This window comes from Uranotaenia lowii, chromosome 2 (genome assembly GCF_029784155.1).
Source record: "Uranotaenia lowii strain MFRU-FL chromosome 2, ASM2978415v1, whole genome shotgun sequence".
NCBI classification, from domain to species: Eukaryota; Metazoa; Arthropoda; class Insecta; order Diptera; family Culicidae; genus Uranotaenia; species Uranotaenia lowii.
Genome location: NC_073692.1, coordinates 131778302 through 131797257, shown reverse-complemented (window position 1 = coordinate 131797257; position 18956 = coordinate 131778302). Strand labels below are relative to the sequence as shown.

The following is an 18956-nucleotide window of genomic DNA, read 5'->3' as shown; positions in this document are numbered from 1 at the left end:
ACGGTAGGCGAAAAGAATCATACAGAATTCCGTCTGGAAGCGATAATTGGACAGCGGACAGGTCTGGCTAAGCTGCTGTCTGCGCCATGGGGCATTTTCCTATCCAGAACACGGACGGATTCAGGATTGCACAATTAACAGCATCTTTTTCTGCAGCTGTTGCGTTCCACCAAGATGGACGATCGTGGAGGTCAACTCACTCACGAAATGATAGGAAGAGTTCCTGTAGTGAACAGACTTCAACGCTTGGGCGGTTAACTGGGGTTGTAGATGCAACAACCCTAGGGGCCACGGTCTACTAGAGTCCTTAGCGAGACTGGAAGTTGAGCTGTGTAACACTGGATCTATCAGCACCTATCGCAAGCATGAAATACCAGACAAAACACACCGTTGCGAGACCATCATTAAAAACTAACTGAGTGTGCACCGAAGCTTTAAACATGTAGGAAGCATCGCAGGGCAATAATGCTGAACAGCTTACGGAAATGATGGTAGCGGTGTGTGACATGACCATGCCCAGTAGGAAAACACCCAAGTGATGACGACGACCATCTTACTCGTGACTTCAGAAATTTCTGAGCTTCGTAATAACTGCCTAAAAAGCAGACGACGAGCTCAACGGGCGAGAAACGAAGCCGATAGAGAAACGAGAGGTGCTGTTTATCGAGCAGCCAGTGTGACACTCAAGCGAACAATAGCTCGCCTCATAAAAACAAGCATCGCAAATTGTTACAGAGCGTTATGCCAGAGCGTAGATGATAACCCATGGGGTCAAGCCTAAAGAGTTACACTGGCGAGATTCAGTGGCCCAAGGTCGCCGACCGAAAAGTGTCCGGAAAAATGGGAAGAGATTGTTACACCCGCAGCATGGCCCGACGCAGTGACCACTAACCCCGTACGACGCGGGAGACCACGACATCGAGCCAGTAACGAACGAGAACTTTTGGCTGTCGTTAAAAAACTTGTGGTCTATAAAGCCCGTGGTCTGGACGAAATCCCAGATGCAGTGCTAAAGAAGGCAATATAGACGATTCCGGATACTTTCAAAGTGGTGCTACAAAAGTGTCTTGACGAGAGATCTTTCCCCAATCTGTAGAAAACGGCGAAGTGGGTGCCTGGGAAACCCCCAGGGCGTCCATAATCGTACAGACCCATATGTCTGCTGAACACCCTGGGTAACCTACTGGATAGGACAATATTAAACAGACTTATTATCTACACAGAAGGCGAAAGTGGACTGTTGGACAGACAGTTCGGTTTTCGAAAAGGGAGATCTACGGTGGACGTCATCCGAATGGTGACAGAGTACGCGAAGCGCGCATATAAAAAAAAGCCAGGTGACAGGTGTTCGTCACTGCGCCATTGTGACGATCGACGTTGAGAATACCTTCAACAATGTCAGCTGGGAAGTGTGTGGGTTATACTGAACACTACTAAAATGCACTGTGCATATATGAGAGCCCTTCCCTCTAACTCGCTAGTCGTGGTTATGCATCACTATTACAACAGACTTTATTTGGGGCTACCCGGTCAGCAGTCAGCTAAATATCAGCTTGGCATTAAGAGGTTTCCACAGGAAGCTATCGCCAAAGCGCTTTACAGGATGTATGTTCCCAATACCCTCTGCAGGATAATAGGAAGCTTCTTCGAAAATCGAACCTTACGTTCGAAACCGAAACGATGTACTGCTCTAACAGCGGGTGTTCCACAAGGGTCCATATTTGGACCTGTGCTTTGGAATGCCATGTATTACATGGTGTGAACGCTAAAACTACAAGAAGGCGCGCAGATAGTCGGATTTTCAAAAGACATCGTGCTCATGATCTGGGAAACATTTGAGGAGATAGAGTAGAAGACCTTGCAACGGTGTCCGTGGAAAGAGTTGGCCTCTGCATGGAGGGAGTTAAGCTTTAGATAGCCCACCAAAACCGAAGTTCTGCTCGTTATCAATAAGAGTTGTGCCGCACATGGAGATTTCAGTTGGGGAACACACGACATCTTCGAAACAGCAGCTGAAATACCTTGGAGTAATGGTCGTTAATCGCTTAAGTTTTGGTGTGCATGTCAAATATTGTTGTGAGAGAGCATCGAAAGTCATCGATTTATTGGCCTTGATTATGCAGAACTGCCATGGTCCAAGTAGCAAGAGATGTCTCCTTGCGAGAGTAGCACTGTCGAAACTACGATGCGGAAGAGCGGCTTAGAGCTTCGCCACAGAGGTAGAGCGCAAATAAAGAAGCACACATCGGCTGATAGCCATGCGAGTTTCCTGTGCCTACAGGACCATATCAGCAGATGCAGTTTTTGTCATCCCGAGTAGGATGACAGAGGATAAGGAGTGTTACGAAGCAAGAGCTGTTAGAGGAATGCGTAAAGGCTAATCCGGCGACTTTCAGACTGGTTAAATCAGAAGTATGGAGAGGTCAACTTCTATCTGACGCAGTTCTTTTCGGGTCATGGGTGCTTCCCCATACGTAAATACGGAGGAATCGGCAGAACATGCTATCTCACAAATCATGTGCGATCTAATACGATTAAGGAAAGACGATGAACGGAAAGTGAGAGATAGTCAACCAAACTTGCCAACCTGAAGGAAGGGCTTGGGCCTCGTATGACACCACAATTCAAAAACAACGTGATCTTAGGGCACGGATATAACCCTAATATGGACTCATACGTGTGGTGGGGCTTAAAAGGTCTCACGTACTCAGCAACGATCAATTCTGCAGCAAGAAGAAGCGGAGAAACCATCCGAGGTGGTCGTGACGGGATTCAAGCTTGGTAGTAGCTTTGGACTGCAAAAAACCTTTTGCTCTGCTATTCCGGTTCTCGAAACCAACCCGAAACTCCACATCTGTTTCCAAGTTTCAAATCTTCCTGCGCTGTCATCGTAATTTTTGTGAGGAGTATGCGGTATAAGATTATTTAAAAACAAAATTTTTAAACAGCTTTTGCAAACCTTGATCAAACTTCAACATTCTTTTTTTTGTTTTTGACTTTATGTAAGTCGTATAGGCCATAAAGCTTTCGAATTTCCCTGAAAATCCTCACCAAAATTGGAAAAAATAACCTCACTCTAAAACACTCAATGTCTTCTAATAATCCCTACCCATCTGAGCTGGCTTTCCTCATTTCCGTAACAAATAGAAGACTGATGGGAGTAATTAGATTTACAACCCATCTGAATATAATGGAACTTGTTTTGTTGTTCTACTTCGTTCGGTTTGTTGTTGGCCCTATCTACTCGACTCTATTGAGGTTGTCACTTAAGAGCATATTTGCAAGATTTTTGTTGTTGTCTTAGAGGTAAACCAACATTTAGGATGTGCTGCAGCATGCACATTGCACATTGCCCGAACGTAACATTCCGATGATGTCTTATCGTCGTTGTTCATTATTGCCACTTGGAAGGATTCCACACCGGAAGATATTTCTTGATGCCTGCCATCAGCAGCCTGAGCAGTGCATCATCATCGTCATCGTCATCATCATCATCGGCTGGTTGGGCTGTGATATTGCATCTAATTTGATGATAAGTCTACCATGTGGAAATTTTGGCATCTGCATATTGTGCCGTGGTCGAGTCTTTCTCCGGTGAAGTGCAAAATCTAGGTCAACCTCTCGTCAGTCTGATAGAAGCATATCGCAGCAGGACCCGGAATGATTATTATGCATAAAATGCTATAAATCATCTTGTAACCAATTAGGTTGTGTGCTCGCACCGGGAAGAGCCTCGTTACAATTCAGTTCTCAATGAAACTTGATGGAGCTTGAGAGCTCGAACACATTCCGCCGGTTAGGTTTGGTTGTGCATTTTGATGGCGGAATTATAAATTTAATTAATTCATGGAATCATGTGCTAGATTCCCGTCGATGTTGTCCGGTTGGCAGGATAGGGTTAAACTTATCATCAACGAGAAATTTGAAAAACTATTATATCGGCGATGAAGTATCGATTCAATTAGTTTTTTGGTTTCTACTTAAAAAAATTATACATTTCCAGTCAACCATGAACTGTTTATTTTTATCCGGATTTTGTTAAGTCGTACCTTTTTGATTGAGTTTTAGGAATGTTAGGAAAGGGCCGAGGTTACAGATAACCCTAAAACAAAAATATTTTTTAAAAATCGGAAAAGTGTTCCTAATATTACAGGTGATCCTAATTTTACCATATGGTTTGATTGATCGTACAGTTATGTTTCACTTATCTCAAATGTGGTTGTGTAACGCAACAAGGATCAAATAATCAAAACTAATCCATTTACTGTCTGTCCAAAATAATAATAATTCTAAGACATTTTAATTATTACAAAATATCCTATCAAAAATTTATCAATTTGTAAAATACATTATTATGGTAAAAAGGACGTTTGAATTATGTTTTTTTCAAGAAAACACCTAAAAATGTTATAATTAAAATTAAGAACATCTTTAAATAAATTTGTTTCTAATGTTGTTCTCAATTATAGTCAAAACCTGTCGACTGAAATTTGCGATTAACGAGCATACGTCAGGCTGAACATTTTACCAAGGGCAAAATTAGGAATATAACTTTTGAAAAATTTAGCAATCAATTGTGCTAAATTAGGTTAATCGATGCACTTTGAAAATAATATAATTTTTTGTTTAGTAAGGCTGAAATTCGAACCTAAACATTGTTGAGTAATGAATTTGAAACTTGAAAACCGAGGGCTTGGGTATAGCTCAGTTGGCAAGTCAGTTGCTTCCTCAGCTGATGTCCGCGAGTTGGAACCCAAGAGTAAATATCGAAACAGTTGTACAGTATAAGTTTTTCAAAGACTGTCCGCTGACTGCAACGAATGCCATAAAGATGGTAAAATGACTATAATCGAAACACCGAAATAATTCAATCGTCTGAAGTAAACATGGTTACTCCATGAAAAAGTATAGCGAAATCAGGCGCTTCTATTCTACCTACTTTGAAAAAGTAAAACATCCTTTCACACTTGTTTTGAACGACTTTTTTTTAATATTATGTTAATCACATACCTTTCACATTGATCACAAAGTTCACGGAATCACTTGGCTATCCTTGGCTATATATTTATTTTTTCGCTGAGACTTCTGCAAACAGTTGTGAGAGTAACAGAAAGGAAATTGCATCTGTTTCTGATCGGTCTTCGATTCTATTTTTCCAATGAAAGGATTATAGTCTCTTGGTGACAAACTGTTCGCAACACTGTGGAATGATCAACGAGATGGATTGAATTTTTAGTCGCTATCCCACCGACCTAAATTCACACAAATTTGAAGATAGCGAGAAAAGCAATCAAAATGCCGTCGGAATTCCAGGACACCATGTTGAGTTCCAGCTGACATAAAACCATCAATCAGCAATGGAAGGGTATAGACTTCGTTTGGGGCCACCAAGCAGGACAGATGTCACTTTTGGACTGGCAACGAAAACTAACGAATATGGTGGACGATAGAAGATAAATACCATGTGATGAAGGAAAAACAGGAAGACCCATCATCCTGGCAAAACGGTAAAAAGCACTAAAACAATCATCATCCCTCTCTAAACACACAGTGAAGAGAAGGTACTGGAATATGCCTTATACAAGGGAATCGCGAATTTGCCATTTGAATAGGTACTGGAACATTTTTAGTCACTAACGAGTGCATTCGTTAGATAGAAATAAGTCACAAAGTGTTTTTTTGGAGAACCTCTTTGGAAACGTTAATGAAAAAGTGGTACAATTGCTAATAATATTTTTTCATATTCTATTGACACAATAAAAAATGCTGGTTTTTATTCTATGAACATTTCAAATAGAAACATGTTCAAATGAAATTATATTGACGAAAAGAATCCCAAAACATTCTCTTCAAAAAAGATTAAAATTTGGGGGTTTGGGAGTTAAACAATCCCCCCCTTGTGAGTCCAAAAATGCCGATTGCAATTCTCTTTTCTAAGCTCATAATTTCAAATTTGATATCAAATTTAGATGAACGACCAAAATGATTTAAGAGTAACAATCTTGACTCAGAACTAAAACATAAACCTCTGAAACTTATTCTAGGTCAACAATTCTACTACAGATTTTCGTAAATTTCGATACTTGTTGTAGGAAAATTAGTCCAAATATTTAATTTCAATAAGATCAGACTTAGCTTATCAGATTGTCCAGATTTTGCCCGAAGATTGTGCCCGAACTTTATTTGCAAAAGCAAACCAAAACTTAAATTGAGTCATTCGAATTATGTATTTTGCTTACAATCTTTTTGAGCAAATGTTATAAAACTTGCATTAACGATTTTTGGAAGCTTTAAATTAGATTTTAAATTGACTGGGGTGTTTGTCTAAAAAAAAAAAACAATTTTTGCAAACATTTTTCTTCATAATTTTAATGGCCCGCACGGCCTGGATACTCGCCGAAAAAAATCTGGAAAGCTTAGGTTGGAATTACTCCAAATTTTGTGGTTTTAGAGCTGCTTATTAACATTAAAATTCGATGTCTGTGATCAGATTTCGGATTCTGTATCCAATTTATTATTCTTGAATTTCAGTTTATCATCCATAAACACAAAATCATGAACCGATTCTTGATTTTGCATTTTAAACTTAAACAAGTTGTCCATAGTCCATAATAGAAACTCTCCATTTCGGAATATAAAAGAAAATTCTTGATATTATTGACATTTTTTAAGATTTGGGTTTAGCATTTTTATTTTTACCTTTAACCAGAATCGGAATTTAAGATAGTTCTTTAATTGTGGTTCAGAATTGAAACAATGTCATTAAGTGCAATTTTAATTTTAATTCACAAGTTGAATTTCGTACATAACTGAAGAAAGAATTTATATTGATACCCAGAAGTTCAGCTATCAAATAAGAAATTTCTGGTCAAGGGTTCTGATACAAATTACGCTTTTTGGTTGGTAATTAATATGTTGGAATAACTATCTGGAACTTAGATTCAAAAATCGTTTTCGAATTCGGAGCTCAGATTTTATTTTGGACCTAAGTTTCAGACTAGGAGTAAAAAGTTAAAAACTCAGATTCCGCTGCCCGTGGCGTAGAGGATAGACTTCTAGTCTTCTAAGCCAGCGGGCATTAGATCGAATCCCGGTCACGGCACACATAGTACACTTTCTGTGGGTTGGTGGTTTTAGGATTTGTAAGATGCTAGCCTTCATATCCTCGAAAGATATACGCTTAGAATTAAGAAAATGGAAACTCTTCGAGGAAACATCAAGTTTCATTGAGATCCTGTATGTGTTTTACTATAAAAAAAAAATTCAGATTCAAAAATATAACAAAGTTTTATAATCAAGATAAAAATGTCAATGTGAGAATTTTATTAAGGACTCGAATAGCAGGAGTTCGTAGTTTCATAATTTTGATTCAGGATTTAAAATTAAAATTTGTATTCAATCAGAGTCAGCTTTAAACCACAAACTATAAGAAATCCCAAATATAAAATATTATTAGGAATCATTTTGATGATTTAGTTGTTTGAATAATCTAGACTTCAATTTCAAGAAAATATTCATAAGATTCTAATTATGAAAAGAATTATTAGCTAATTATAACTTTTGTTGGTGAAAGAACTTGTACTTCATCTTCAAGTGAAAAAAACAGCTGGAAATATATTTTATTGGTTTCATAAAAACAAAGAAAGTTTCATACTTAAACTTTAAATTTTAATCGACTTTTCAAGAGTAGAAACTAAATCTGAAATGAACCGCAAAATGGTTATGTTTGTGGTTAAAATGAATCAGCTTATTTCTAGCTAATTTATGTAAATGATTATAATTTTAATGGCATGTTCGGCGTAATGAAAATCTAGAGCGAATGTTATTTTATAGAAATTGAAAGAAAGGTGGATAGACAAGCATTAGTGCGCCAATAGGAGAAAGCTTGATAGGTGTTGAAATTTTAGGGTAGAGGGCATGTTGATGAAAAGCTCCCATAAATTGTCCCGCCTTTGCTCTACACTAGCTAACTATACATGAGAAACTCAGAAAGAGAATTCCCATGTATAGCGAACCCAGTGCAGTGGTTTGAGAGCGTGGTTTTACCATGCGGCGGCAACGCTATTCAAACCGTATGGAGCACATCTTTCAGATTTCCCCTTTTTTTCCCCTCGTTTTGACAGATTTAAGCTTTTTTCTTCAGATTTAAGCTTTCGTCTCCTATGGTCTCAAGGCAAAAAAAGCTTAAATCTGAGGAAAAAAAGCTTAAAAACGAGATTCACGAGCACATATTCAAAAGATGTTGGTCACACGATACATAGACAAATCGTGTAACGTTGCAGGGATCTGGGTTTTACACACACTTCAAACGAGCAAAAACGTAGCAACCGCAGAGGGCGGCAACGTTACACGATTTGTGTATGTATCGTGTGACCAACATCTTTTAAATATGTGCTCGTGAATCTCGTTTTTAAGCTTTTTTTCCTCAGATTAAAGCTTTTTTTACCTTGAGAGCATAGGAGAAGAAAGCTCAAATCTGAGGAAAAAAGCTTAAATCTGTCAAAAAAGGGGAAATCTGAGAGATGTGCTCCACACGGTTTGAATAACATTGCAGGGCCCTGAACAACCCATGGGCCTGCTGAGCTTTCCTTATGCGAGAACAGTTCTAGCGACGTTGCTATTTTTCAGATTCTTGTTGCGAATAGTTGCTACTTGACGATTTTTTCGCTTTTCACATTAAAAAGATATAACAAACAATCATTTGCAAGAAGTAAAAAAAAAATACAACAAGAAAATACGGTTCAAAAATTGACACTTGGCCAAAAGTACTAACGCAAAATATATAAAATGTAAAAAGCGAAAAAATCAACAAGTAGCAACTATTCGCAGCAAGAATCTGAAAAATGGCAACGTCGCTAGAACTGTTCTCGCATAAGGAAAGCTCAGTAGGCCCGTGGGATGTTCAGGTCCCGGCAACGATACACGATTTGTCTATGTATCGTGTGGCCAACATCTTTCAACTAAATGTTGGTGAATCTAGTTTTTAAGCTTTTTTTTCCTCAGATTTAAGCTTTTTGCCTTGAGAGCATAGGAGATGAAAGCTCAAATTTGAAGAAAAAAGCTTAAATCTGTCAAAAAAGGGGAAATCTGAGAGGAAATCTGAGAGATGTGCTCCATACGGTTTGTATAACATTGCCGGGAAGTGGCTATATATACATGGGAATTTTCTTTCTGAGTTTCTCATGTATAGTTAGCTAGTGTAGAGCAAAGGCGGTACAATTCATGGAAGCTTTTCATCAACATGCCCTCTAGCCTAAAATTTGAACACCTATCAAGCTTTCTCCTATTGACGCACTAATGCTTGTCTATCCACCTTTCTTTCAATTTCTATAAAATAAACCTCTCTCTAGATTTTCATTCCGCCGAACATGCCATTCAAATTATAATCATAAAAATTACGGCGATTAAAATCATAAAACAATTTATTTAAATACAAAAAGTTTTCTTGAAAATTAAACCTTCAAAATAAAAAAATCAAGAAACGAAGGGATAAAAAGTCTGTCCTTATTCATTGTACTAATGATTAACAACTCAAAATGAGGAACACATCCTACGCGTGAAATTGGGCCTGCGGGAGAAACGTCAAAGTTAGCTATTTATATGGCTCCCATAAAACCGTTATAAATCTAAAAGTCATTTATCTGACTATCATGTTTCATAAAAGCTTTGGTGATCAAAAATTTACAGCATAATGATTTTATCCAAGATTAAAAAAACTAGTGATGATGACGTTTCTAGAAAGGTCCAAAAAGCCAGATTTTAGCTTTATAAACTTCTAATGATGTATAGAATGCGCTTCAGCTTTTCATGAAAATTAATGCTATAGCTCTAACGAAGTTATGCTGACCATAATAAAGTTAAACAAATCTGCTTGAGAACAATAAAAAATAAAGCCAAATCTCAATAAATTTAAACTTATCAAGAGGTTGTATTCAACAATACTGCCACTAATAACAAGTCCGTTCCATTTAAGTGTTTTTAAAGTGAAATTGAAATGTTTTGAAAAATTTCATATTTTTCACGCAGTTATGATCGAAACAATTAACAGCCTATGTTTATACCGTGACAAACCAATACTTTTGCATCATTATTCGTGCATGAATATCAACATTTTGTTTGATTATATATTGAAATCTATACTCTGGGTCGCATATGCGATTATTTTCACGGTAGGTAACTAGTTAGGATGAGCTTATCACGGTCTGCTCGAGGTTTTTCTCAAACATTCCAGGTTGCCCGTTTTTTTCCGGGCTTTACCGAATTTTCAAAGTAAAAAGCCCGATCCGGCCCGGTTGCCTGAATATCAAGGGAAAACCTCGGATTTTTATGACAATTTTAGAAAAATCACAGATGAATAGATGTTAAGTCCCAACGACCGTTTTGAATCAATCTTATGTTTTTTGGTTGAACCACTAAATAGATATCTACAAGGACACCGGAAAGAACTATCAAGAAGAAAGTGCAAACAAATTAACAAACAATGAGTCAGTTATGAAAGGTTCGTATTACTAGTTGATGCAAGTTGATGTTGATGGTGAATGATGTTTGTAACACACTTGTGATTTGCATAATGAAAATATTTAGCCCAAGGCTGTTATTCTAATTGCTTCAAACTAGCACAAAGCACTAAACAGAAACAAATCTGATTCGGGAAAAGTGCCCGCTTAAAGAAACCTGGAATGAGTATTGCTGTATGGGATTGTTAATTTTAAACTCAACTGGATAAAATAACTGGTTCCTCTGGCTTGTCCAAAGTTGTTAGTTTGCTTCTATAAAAAAAAGAATGAAGGTAAAATGAACCACATAAATTTACTAGCACAAAAAGATTAGATAAATTGAGACCATATTACTACGATGTTGATTTATTTATTTTTGAGATCATATACGATTGTGCTTTTCCAAAAATGAGGCACTGATTTGATTCGATTTATTTAAATGATAGCATTTGAAATTTTACGCAGGTTTCTGGAATTCTATTATTCGAGCTCGTCCATTTGTTTGTTAATTCGGTAGTCTATGTAGTGAAAAATTGTGCTACTGCTGTTTCCTCAGCTTAATGTTATTCTTATTGAATCAAACAATTCATCTAGTTGAAGTATTTAAGTCTTCAAGTAGATTAATTTATGAGTGCATATACCATTGCGACCTTTCGAAAAATGTGCTATCAAGATACAGTGCAATCGAGTACGCCGTTGAAAAGTTACAAATCAAGCAATAGATGGCTCTGTTTTTTGTCAATTTTTAATGGCTTCTGAATTTTTTCGCAAGATTCTGAAGTTTTTTTGTTCGAGCTTGTACATCTCTTCACCTGTGGTAAAATCCACACCTTAAACTTTAATTTAGTTCACAAAATTTGATATTTTTGCATCAAACAGCAAATCGTTTCTGACTTGTTTTAGCGAATTAAATTCGCATAGTATTTTTCAAATTGATTGATAATATTTTAACGAGACTGATGTGTCTTGGTAAAGAAATTTTCATATGTTTATTTTTTAACTTTTTAATTCTATGAAAAAGAAAATATCTAGATGTTGGCTGGATTTGCACGTACCTATATTGTCGTTTTTTTTTGTTTACATTTAGGAAACCAAGGCCTGGATTTTGCCAGGTTTTGGGTAAAAATGCCCCGATTTGCCAGGCCTATGATATAAAGAGGAGTGTGGGTAAGGAACTCTTCGAAGGGATCCCAAGTAACCATGAGCACTAAAATAGCAGATAATTTTGCCCAAAATGGCTCACTGTACTAAGAGAGAGCAGAGAAGCTAGCAAGCTGTTGTTGGATATCATTATGACGTTAGTGCTTATGGCTTCTCGGGTTTCACTTGATTATTCCATACAATTACGATCTCAAAACATAAACTTTGACAACATTGCAAAACATACTTGCACTTTAGATAACATGCAAGAAATTGCTGTACAGGTACAGGTACTGTAGGCTACAGAACACATGCAACTGTTACAGTAGCAACCAAGGTTTTTAGAAACACAAGGTTCTCCGACTTTCACAGTAAGTAGGTGAAGAGTGCGCGGGCGATCAATGAGTTCACAAACATTTGCTCAGCTGTTCAGTGGTTTGTTGGTTAACAAACTCTGTAATAAATTTTTCGATGGGACCGCCTTGCGGTGATTTTTACGATGGGAGAAGTTTACTTGACGTTTTTTTCAATGTTCATCAGAACAAAGTACTAAATAAAGATACCGATAATTTTACGTTGACTCCACCGATAAACTCAAAAATGATGAAAATGCAAATCGGACGGACTTTCCATGAGCGGAAAAAAATTGCCTTCTCACAGAATTCATACAAATATGGTAGTTTTTAACAGGATAATATCCCGTATAACAGTTTCTTAGATACACGGGTAAATATTAGCCTCATGGAGCGTTATATGAACTTTCCCCCTAACATTCACACACACACACGTTCAGTTATTTAGTTCACTTACCGGGTTCAGCCGTTGGCGTCGGATTCTGGTTCTGGTCCTGGGCCGCCGCTGCCCCAGAGGAAGATCCGGCATCGTCACCCGAAACGCTTCGAAAGCAAACACTCGTTAGGAGCAGCGTGACGAAGAGCAAACATTTTGCGATTTCAATTTTACAATTTTTTCCCACCGGCGGCAGCCGGCAACAACGGCTGGCTGTCACATGGCCGTCGCCGCCATTTTCCGGGGCCATCTTCCCACGGACCTCCACCTTCGAGGCCGCCCCAGCCATCGCCGGGGAATTCACTCGTGACAACGTTGATTGCTCAGGGTTGGGAATCATTTTCTCACTTTGACACTTTTTTCTGCACCCGACCAGCTTGGAGCTTAGAGCTGGCGGAGTGTCTCCCCCCCGTTGGGAGTTTCCACTTTTCACTTTATTTTTTTTTTAACTTTTTGCTTTTTACATTTGCTACACACTATCTGAATCAGTTCTTGAACACATTTTTGGGGGCGCTGACTTTTTGCGATATGCCAAAACAAAACAGTGACGGCTGGATTTTCCTAGCTGAAAGTTAGTGTGGGGATCGGAGAAGGAAAAATTACGTATGATAAATGATTTCACATTTAATTCATTTTGAGACAATATTTCGTGAAAACTAGTAGCTTTCTCATATTTGCAGGAATATTCAAATATCGGCGAGATTCAGGTTTTTTCCGAAATATAAAAACTAAACTAGAATCACCAAGTAAATTTTATCATTTTTGTCATTTCTGTCATTTTTGTCATTTTTGTCATTTTTGTCATTTTTGTCATTTTTGTCATTTTTGTCATTTTTGTCATTTTTGTCATTTTTGTCATTTTTGTCATTTTTGTCATTTTTGTCATTTTTGTCATTTTTGTCATTTTTGTCATTTTTGTCATTTTTGTCATTTTTGTCATTTTTGTCATTTTTGTCATTTTTGTCATTTTTGTCATTTTTGTCATTTTTGTCATTTTTGTCATTTTTGTCATTTTTGTCATTTTTGTCATTTTTGTCATTTTTGTCATTTTTGTCATTTTTGTCATTTTTGTCATTTTTGTCATTCTTGTCATTTCTGTCATTTTTGTCATTTTTGTCATTTTTGTCATTTTTGTCATTTTTGTCATTTTTGTCATTTTTGTCATTTTTGTCATTTTTGTCATTTTTGTCATTTTTGTCATTTTTGTCATTTTTGTCATTTTTGTCATTTTTGTCATTTTTGTCATTTTTGTCATTTTTGTCATTTTCGTCATTTTTGTCATTTTTGTCATTTTTGTCATTTTTGTCATTTTTGTCATTTTTGTCATTTTTGTCATTTTTGTCATTTTTGTCATTTTTGTCATTTTTGTCATTTTTGTCATTTTTGTCATTTTTGTCACTTTTGTCATTTTTGTCATTTTTGTCATTTTTGTCATTTTTGTCATTTTTGTCATTTTTGTCATTTTTGTCATTTTTGTCATTTTTGTCATTTTTGTCATTTTTGTCATTTTTGTCATTTTTGTCATTTTTGTCATTTTTGTCATTTTTGTCATTTTTGTCATTTTTGTCATTTTTGTCATTTTTGTCATTTTTGTCATTTTTGTCATTTTTGTCATTTTTGTCATTTTTGTCATTTTTGTCATTTTTGTCATTTTTGTCATTTTTGTCATTTTTGTCATTTTTGTCATTTTTGTCATTTTTGTCATTTTTGTCATTTTTGTCATTTTTGTCATTTTTGTCATTTTTGTCATTTTTGTCATTTTTGTCATTTTTGTCATTTTTGTCATTTTTGTCATTTTTGTCATTTTTGTCATTTTTGTCATTTTTGTCATTTTTGTCATTTTTGTCATTTTTGTCATTTTTGTCATTTTTGTCATTTTTGTCATTTTTGTCATTTTTGTCATTTTTGTCATTTTTGTCATTTTTGTTATTTTTGTCATTTTTGTCATTTTTGTCATTTTTGTCATTTTTGTCATTTTTGTCATTTTTGTCATTTTTGTCATTTTTGTCATTTTTGTCATTTTTGTCATTTTTGTCATTTTTGTCATTTTTGTCATTTTTGTCATTTTTGTCATTTTTGTCATTTTTGTCATTTTTGTCATTTTTGTCATTTTTGTCATTTTTGTCATTTTTGTCATTTTTGTCATTTTTGTCATTTTTGTCATTTTTGTCATTTTTGTCATTTTTGTCATTTTTGTCATTTTTGTCATTTTTGTCATTTTTGTCATTTTTGTCATTTTTGTCATTTTTGTCATTTTTGTCATTTTTGTCATTTTTGTCATTTTTGTCATTTTTGTCATTTTTGTCATTTTTGTCATTTTTGTCATTTTTGTCATTTTTGTCATTTTTGTCATTTTTGTCATTTTTGTCATTTTTGTCATTTTTGTCATTTTTGTCATTTTTGTCATTTTTGTCATTTTTGTCATTTTTGTCATTTTTGTCATTTTTGTCATTTTTGTCATTTTTGTGACAATTTTCAAAAGCTGTGTAAAAATATAAAAGAATCTAAATTTAAATATGTTCAAAGCCACATTGCCCCGGATTCGCTCGCGGATTGTTGCAAGCCTTCCATTCCTTAATTGTTCCCTCTTTCTGGTTCACCGGATTCAGTAAACGATTTCTTCATTCGGTAGAGCTCTCGCCAAAACGAAAGGCAGCAGCAAAATCTCGGTCCAAAGGCTTAGATTCGGTTTATTTTTTGTCCTAGTGACGACTGCCTGTGGAGGTGATGATGTTTGCTCAACCGGAAGATCCATTCGGGGGATTTCTGATTGTGCAAACATGGCGTGAATTTCACGCCGCGCTTCCGTCGTTGGCAATAATATGCGCCATGAAAGTTGATATGGAAATATGTATAATTTTTTTCCCTGTCGAGTGTTTTGACGTGGTGTCTCTGTGCTTCTGTGAATTCCCTGCGGGTGTGAGTGCTCTTTTTTTTCGTTACTTTTGTGTTGAACTTTTTACCGTCTTCCCGGAAGTGGCGAATGAGAAACGTTCTGCGCTGGGGAGGATGCCGAAACGTTCCCGGCCAAAGTTTCCTGCAACGAAACGGATGAAAAACAGGATATGAAACTATGTGTGAAAAGTGGGTGGACGGTGTTGAGAAGTCGGGTGGACTACCGGTGGATGTTGGACGAGTACACCCCCAACCGGAGGGACAAGCGTAAACTCTGAGTGCAAACCAAACAAGCTTAAAAAGAAAAGTTATTTTTATCCGGAGCTTTGCGCTGCGCTTCTAAGTGATACGACTTCTTTATTGAGTTTTGAAATTTGTCATGTGACGTGATGTAGAAGAAGCTGGCTAGGGTGCGATGATTTTTATTTAGCAGAAGCTGAAAAAATAAACTGCAGAAGATAGGCGAATTGCTGGTGACAGGACAGCAAACGTTAAGATGAGATTAGTTGATTACAGTTGGCAAGATATAAGCAATTTTTGAGAACCCTTAAACTTTGATCAACATATACTTCGTTTTGAGATAGAGAAGCAATTTATACACTTAATAGACTTTCAGAAGAAAATTAATTGTCTACGTTTCAAATAAATTCTGTTACAGAAATCACTCACTCGAAGCACATCTCACAAGAAGGTCGCTTCAACCGAAAAAGATGACATTTCGCCACATATGTATATCAACCCTATTGAATATTAAAAATATGCTTAGCTATATTGATCTAGATTAGTTTCACAACCATTACTTTCTGGAGCCAATTCAAAATTGAAGTTATAATTTTCGGAAAAATGTTTGATTTTAAATAACAGTTTTACGATACCCAGTTTTGATTCTCATAACTCATTGAACAGTCTATTTAATCGCTCTAAGATTCCCCATCAATTTGCAATGCATTCAAATAGAAGACGAATATTGGTTGTGGAGTTTCGGGAAGCAACAATTCCAATTCTTTAATGCGTATAAGACTGTATTAAATTATTTCTGTAATTTATAAAGATTTAGTTTGTTTTCTCTCTAGCTATAATATAGAATGCTTACGTTTAATGCTTTTTTGATGAATCTCCTTCTTATATAGTTCGACTTCAATCTCTGAAGCAATCGTTCTAACCTCCTAATACAAAATTACCTCTGCGTCAGACACACGTTGGGAATCCTGAACCTGTTGTGATTATATCACTGTAAAGTAATTTTTATACACTTATATTCATTTTCAGGAAATCACCTAATCACCGACGTTCATTCCAGATTAATATCGGACGTTTTATCTACTTTCTCATGCTTTAGGAACTACTGTAATTTTAATTTAATTTTGTAATAAAGAGTTTCACATAACAATATTCATCTTCTCAACTTACGGTAACGAATTAGCTTTCTCGTTACAAGAAAATATATTTAAGAATTCAGTGAAATATGGTTTCGCTATTTATATGACTTGCAGCTTGATAAAACTTATCGGCTATTTTTACTCTTCATACCTAGCTTTTTATAACTATTATTGTTACTCTACGGGTTGTATTTTCGAACATCATTGATGTCGATTTACCGAAATATCACATGACTGCTGTTGAGTTTCACTGAGATGAGACGTGTCGACTACCTGTGTCGTGACATTGGTATTATTTATAAATGTAATTACGTTAATCAAATTGTGCTCTCTGGAGCTACTTTGAAAATTTAAATACTTGAATAAATTCCCTAAGCACTTGTTTATTTCAAATCCTTTTTCATTATCATCAAGCAATTTTACCTACATCCGATTTCTGAGCTCGAATCTTTTGATAGAGATTTTTGAATCTCTATTTAAAAAAAACTAAATTTTTGAGTATTTCCAATCATTCATAGGGTAAGTGAGCACTATTTTGGCATGGTCTTTTTCTTGGCATGCCAACATGTCTTTTCATGTTTTTCAGGTCCAAATTGAGCTAAAAATTTTGAATATATTTTCATTGCAAAGAGGATAATTTCTTTCAAATCTGTGCATACCGAATTTTTTTTATTGTTTGTACTTTATTAAAGATGTTAATTTTTTTCGATCTGCATCTGTTCAGTCCGCAGAGCGGTCTGAAGTAAGGACGCGACGCGAAGAAAGAGAGCGGGGAGAAACAACATCAGCCAATCAGCGAGCAGCGCGCGAGGAGCCGAGATTATAAAAAGCGCGGTCCCGTCGGTCACGCAAGTTTAGTTAATTTTCGACCGCCAACACGAGAGCATCCCGAGAGAGAGCAGCGAGAGAGAACCAGCCAGAGAGGAAAAGCAGCAAAGAGGAATAAGCTGCTCGCACCATCGTCGTCGTGCTCGGACGGAGCCGATTGCGTCGCGAGAGCGAAACGGTGTTCGCTCATCCAGAGAACATCCGAGAAGGTTCTAGAGTGGATAAATAATAAATATTAGAGAAAAGTGAACAGTAAATAGAGAAATATGAAGTGCTAAGTGACAGTGTTTTTCTTCGTGCTGCTGCTCCAGTTCCTTGCTTCCGGTTCTCTGTTGCCACACCCCAAAGGGCTCTTTTCAGAGCCACTACGAAAGAGTTTGTTTACTGTGGCAACCACCGATTAGTTTGGCATTCCAGGCAGCCTGTCTACCGACCTGCCTCCACTGGTTTGGCAACCACAGGGGTTGTCAAGTGAGGCCCAATCCCACAAGAGAAGCGGGCAGCCAGTGGTTGTTTTTCTTGCCACCCACCGTGATACAGTCCACCCTCTCCAGCATCCAAGGCAATTATGTTGGAAATCACCGTATGAAAATCAGATGAACTCACCATTCTAGTGCAACTGTTAAATTCACATGCGATTTCAAGCGCGGACATTCCCTAAAAATTCGTTTAAAACTACGCACAAATTTTTTCATACTAATTGGGTTGTATGATAAGACCGTTTCTATCAACTTAAGCTTCGAAATAAGTTGGAGAACATAAGTGATTCGACTAACCAAAAGTCATATCCAAGCATTGAAAATGCAAAAATAGCTATTTGGGAACCATGAATAGAAGGTACATTGGTATGCGTGCGAACAGCATTTGCATTGCATTCTGCCGAGCAAATGCCACGTGGTCTCCTACAGAACACAGTGGTTCGAAATAATAAACAAACTAAGTGAAATTAAGCAACTCACAAGACTTAAGATGTTTTTCTTATCTAAGAACTGTTAGATCGATGGCAATTTATGATTTTAGTATATAAAATACATAATTTATTGAGTTTTGGAATCGTTTTCTATTTCTTGGGAACCATATACTCAAATTTTATTTATGGATTTTGGATCTAATTTTTTTTTCTTGGAAACCGAAGTTGGAAGTTCAGGAAAATATCGTTTTATATCCAATTATTCCTTAAAATATTAGATGTGAGTCGAATTAAAAAAATGATTTAGCAAGGTTTACATCCTAACACCAATTTGGCGTGTCAAACCACTGCGCAACGTCCCGGGCATTCGAGATGGCTCTTGCTAGAAGCTCATAATCTCAGCTAAAAAATTCAAAAGGGCAGAATTTTAAAATACCGTTCTATGAATTTTTGAATTTCTTACTTTATGAAGCCACCCTCCACAATATGAAGATAGTTGTTTGGTAGTGAAAATAACCC

General features: G+C 36.5%; 1 protein-coding gene across 5 annotated transcripts in view; it reads right to left on the bottom strand.

Moving 5' to 3' along the window:
• LOC129749959 (locomotion-related protein Hikaru genki-like) overlaps positions 1–18956 on the bottom strand; it is a 114658-nt gene that overhangs the window by 42815 nt on the left and 52887 nt on the right. For 4 of the 5 annotated variants that reach the window (XM_055745112.1, XM_055745113.1, XM_055745109.1 and 1 more), the window contains exons 2-3: positions 15389–15462; positions 12447–12990 (exon numbers count right to left, since the gene is read on the bottom strand). In XM_055745112.1, the coding sequence (XP_055601087.1) occupies positions 12447–12765 (319 nt within the window). In that variant the 5' untranslated portion in view covers positions 12766–12990; positions 15389–15462. Of the gene's footprint in view, positions 1–12446; positions 12991–15368; positions 15463–18956 lie in introns of all 5 variants that reach the window. The other variant, XM_055745110.1, reaches the window with a different exon arrangement.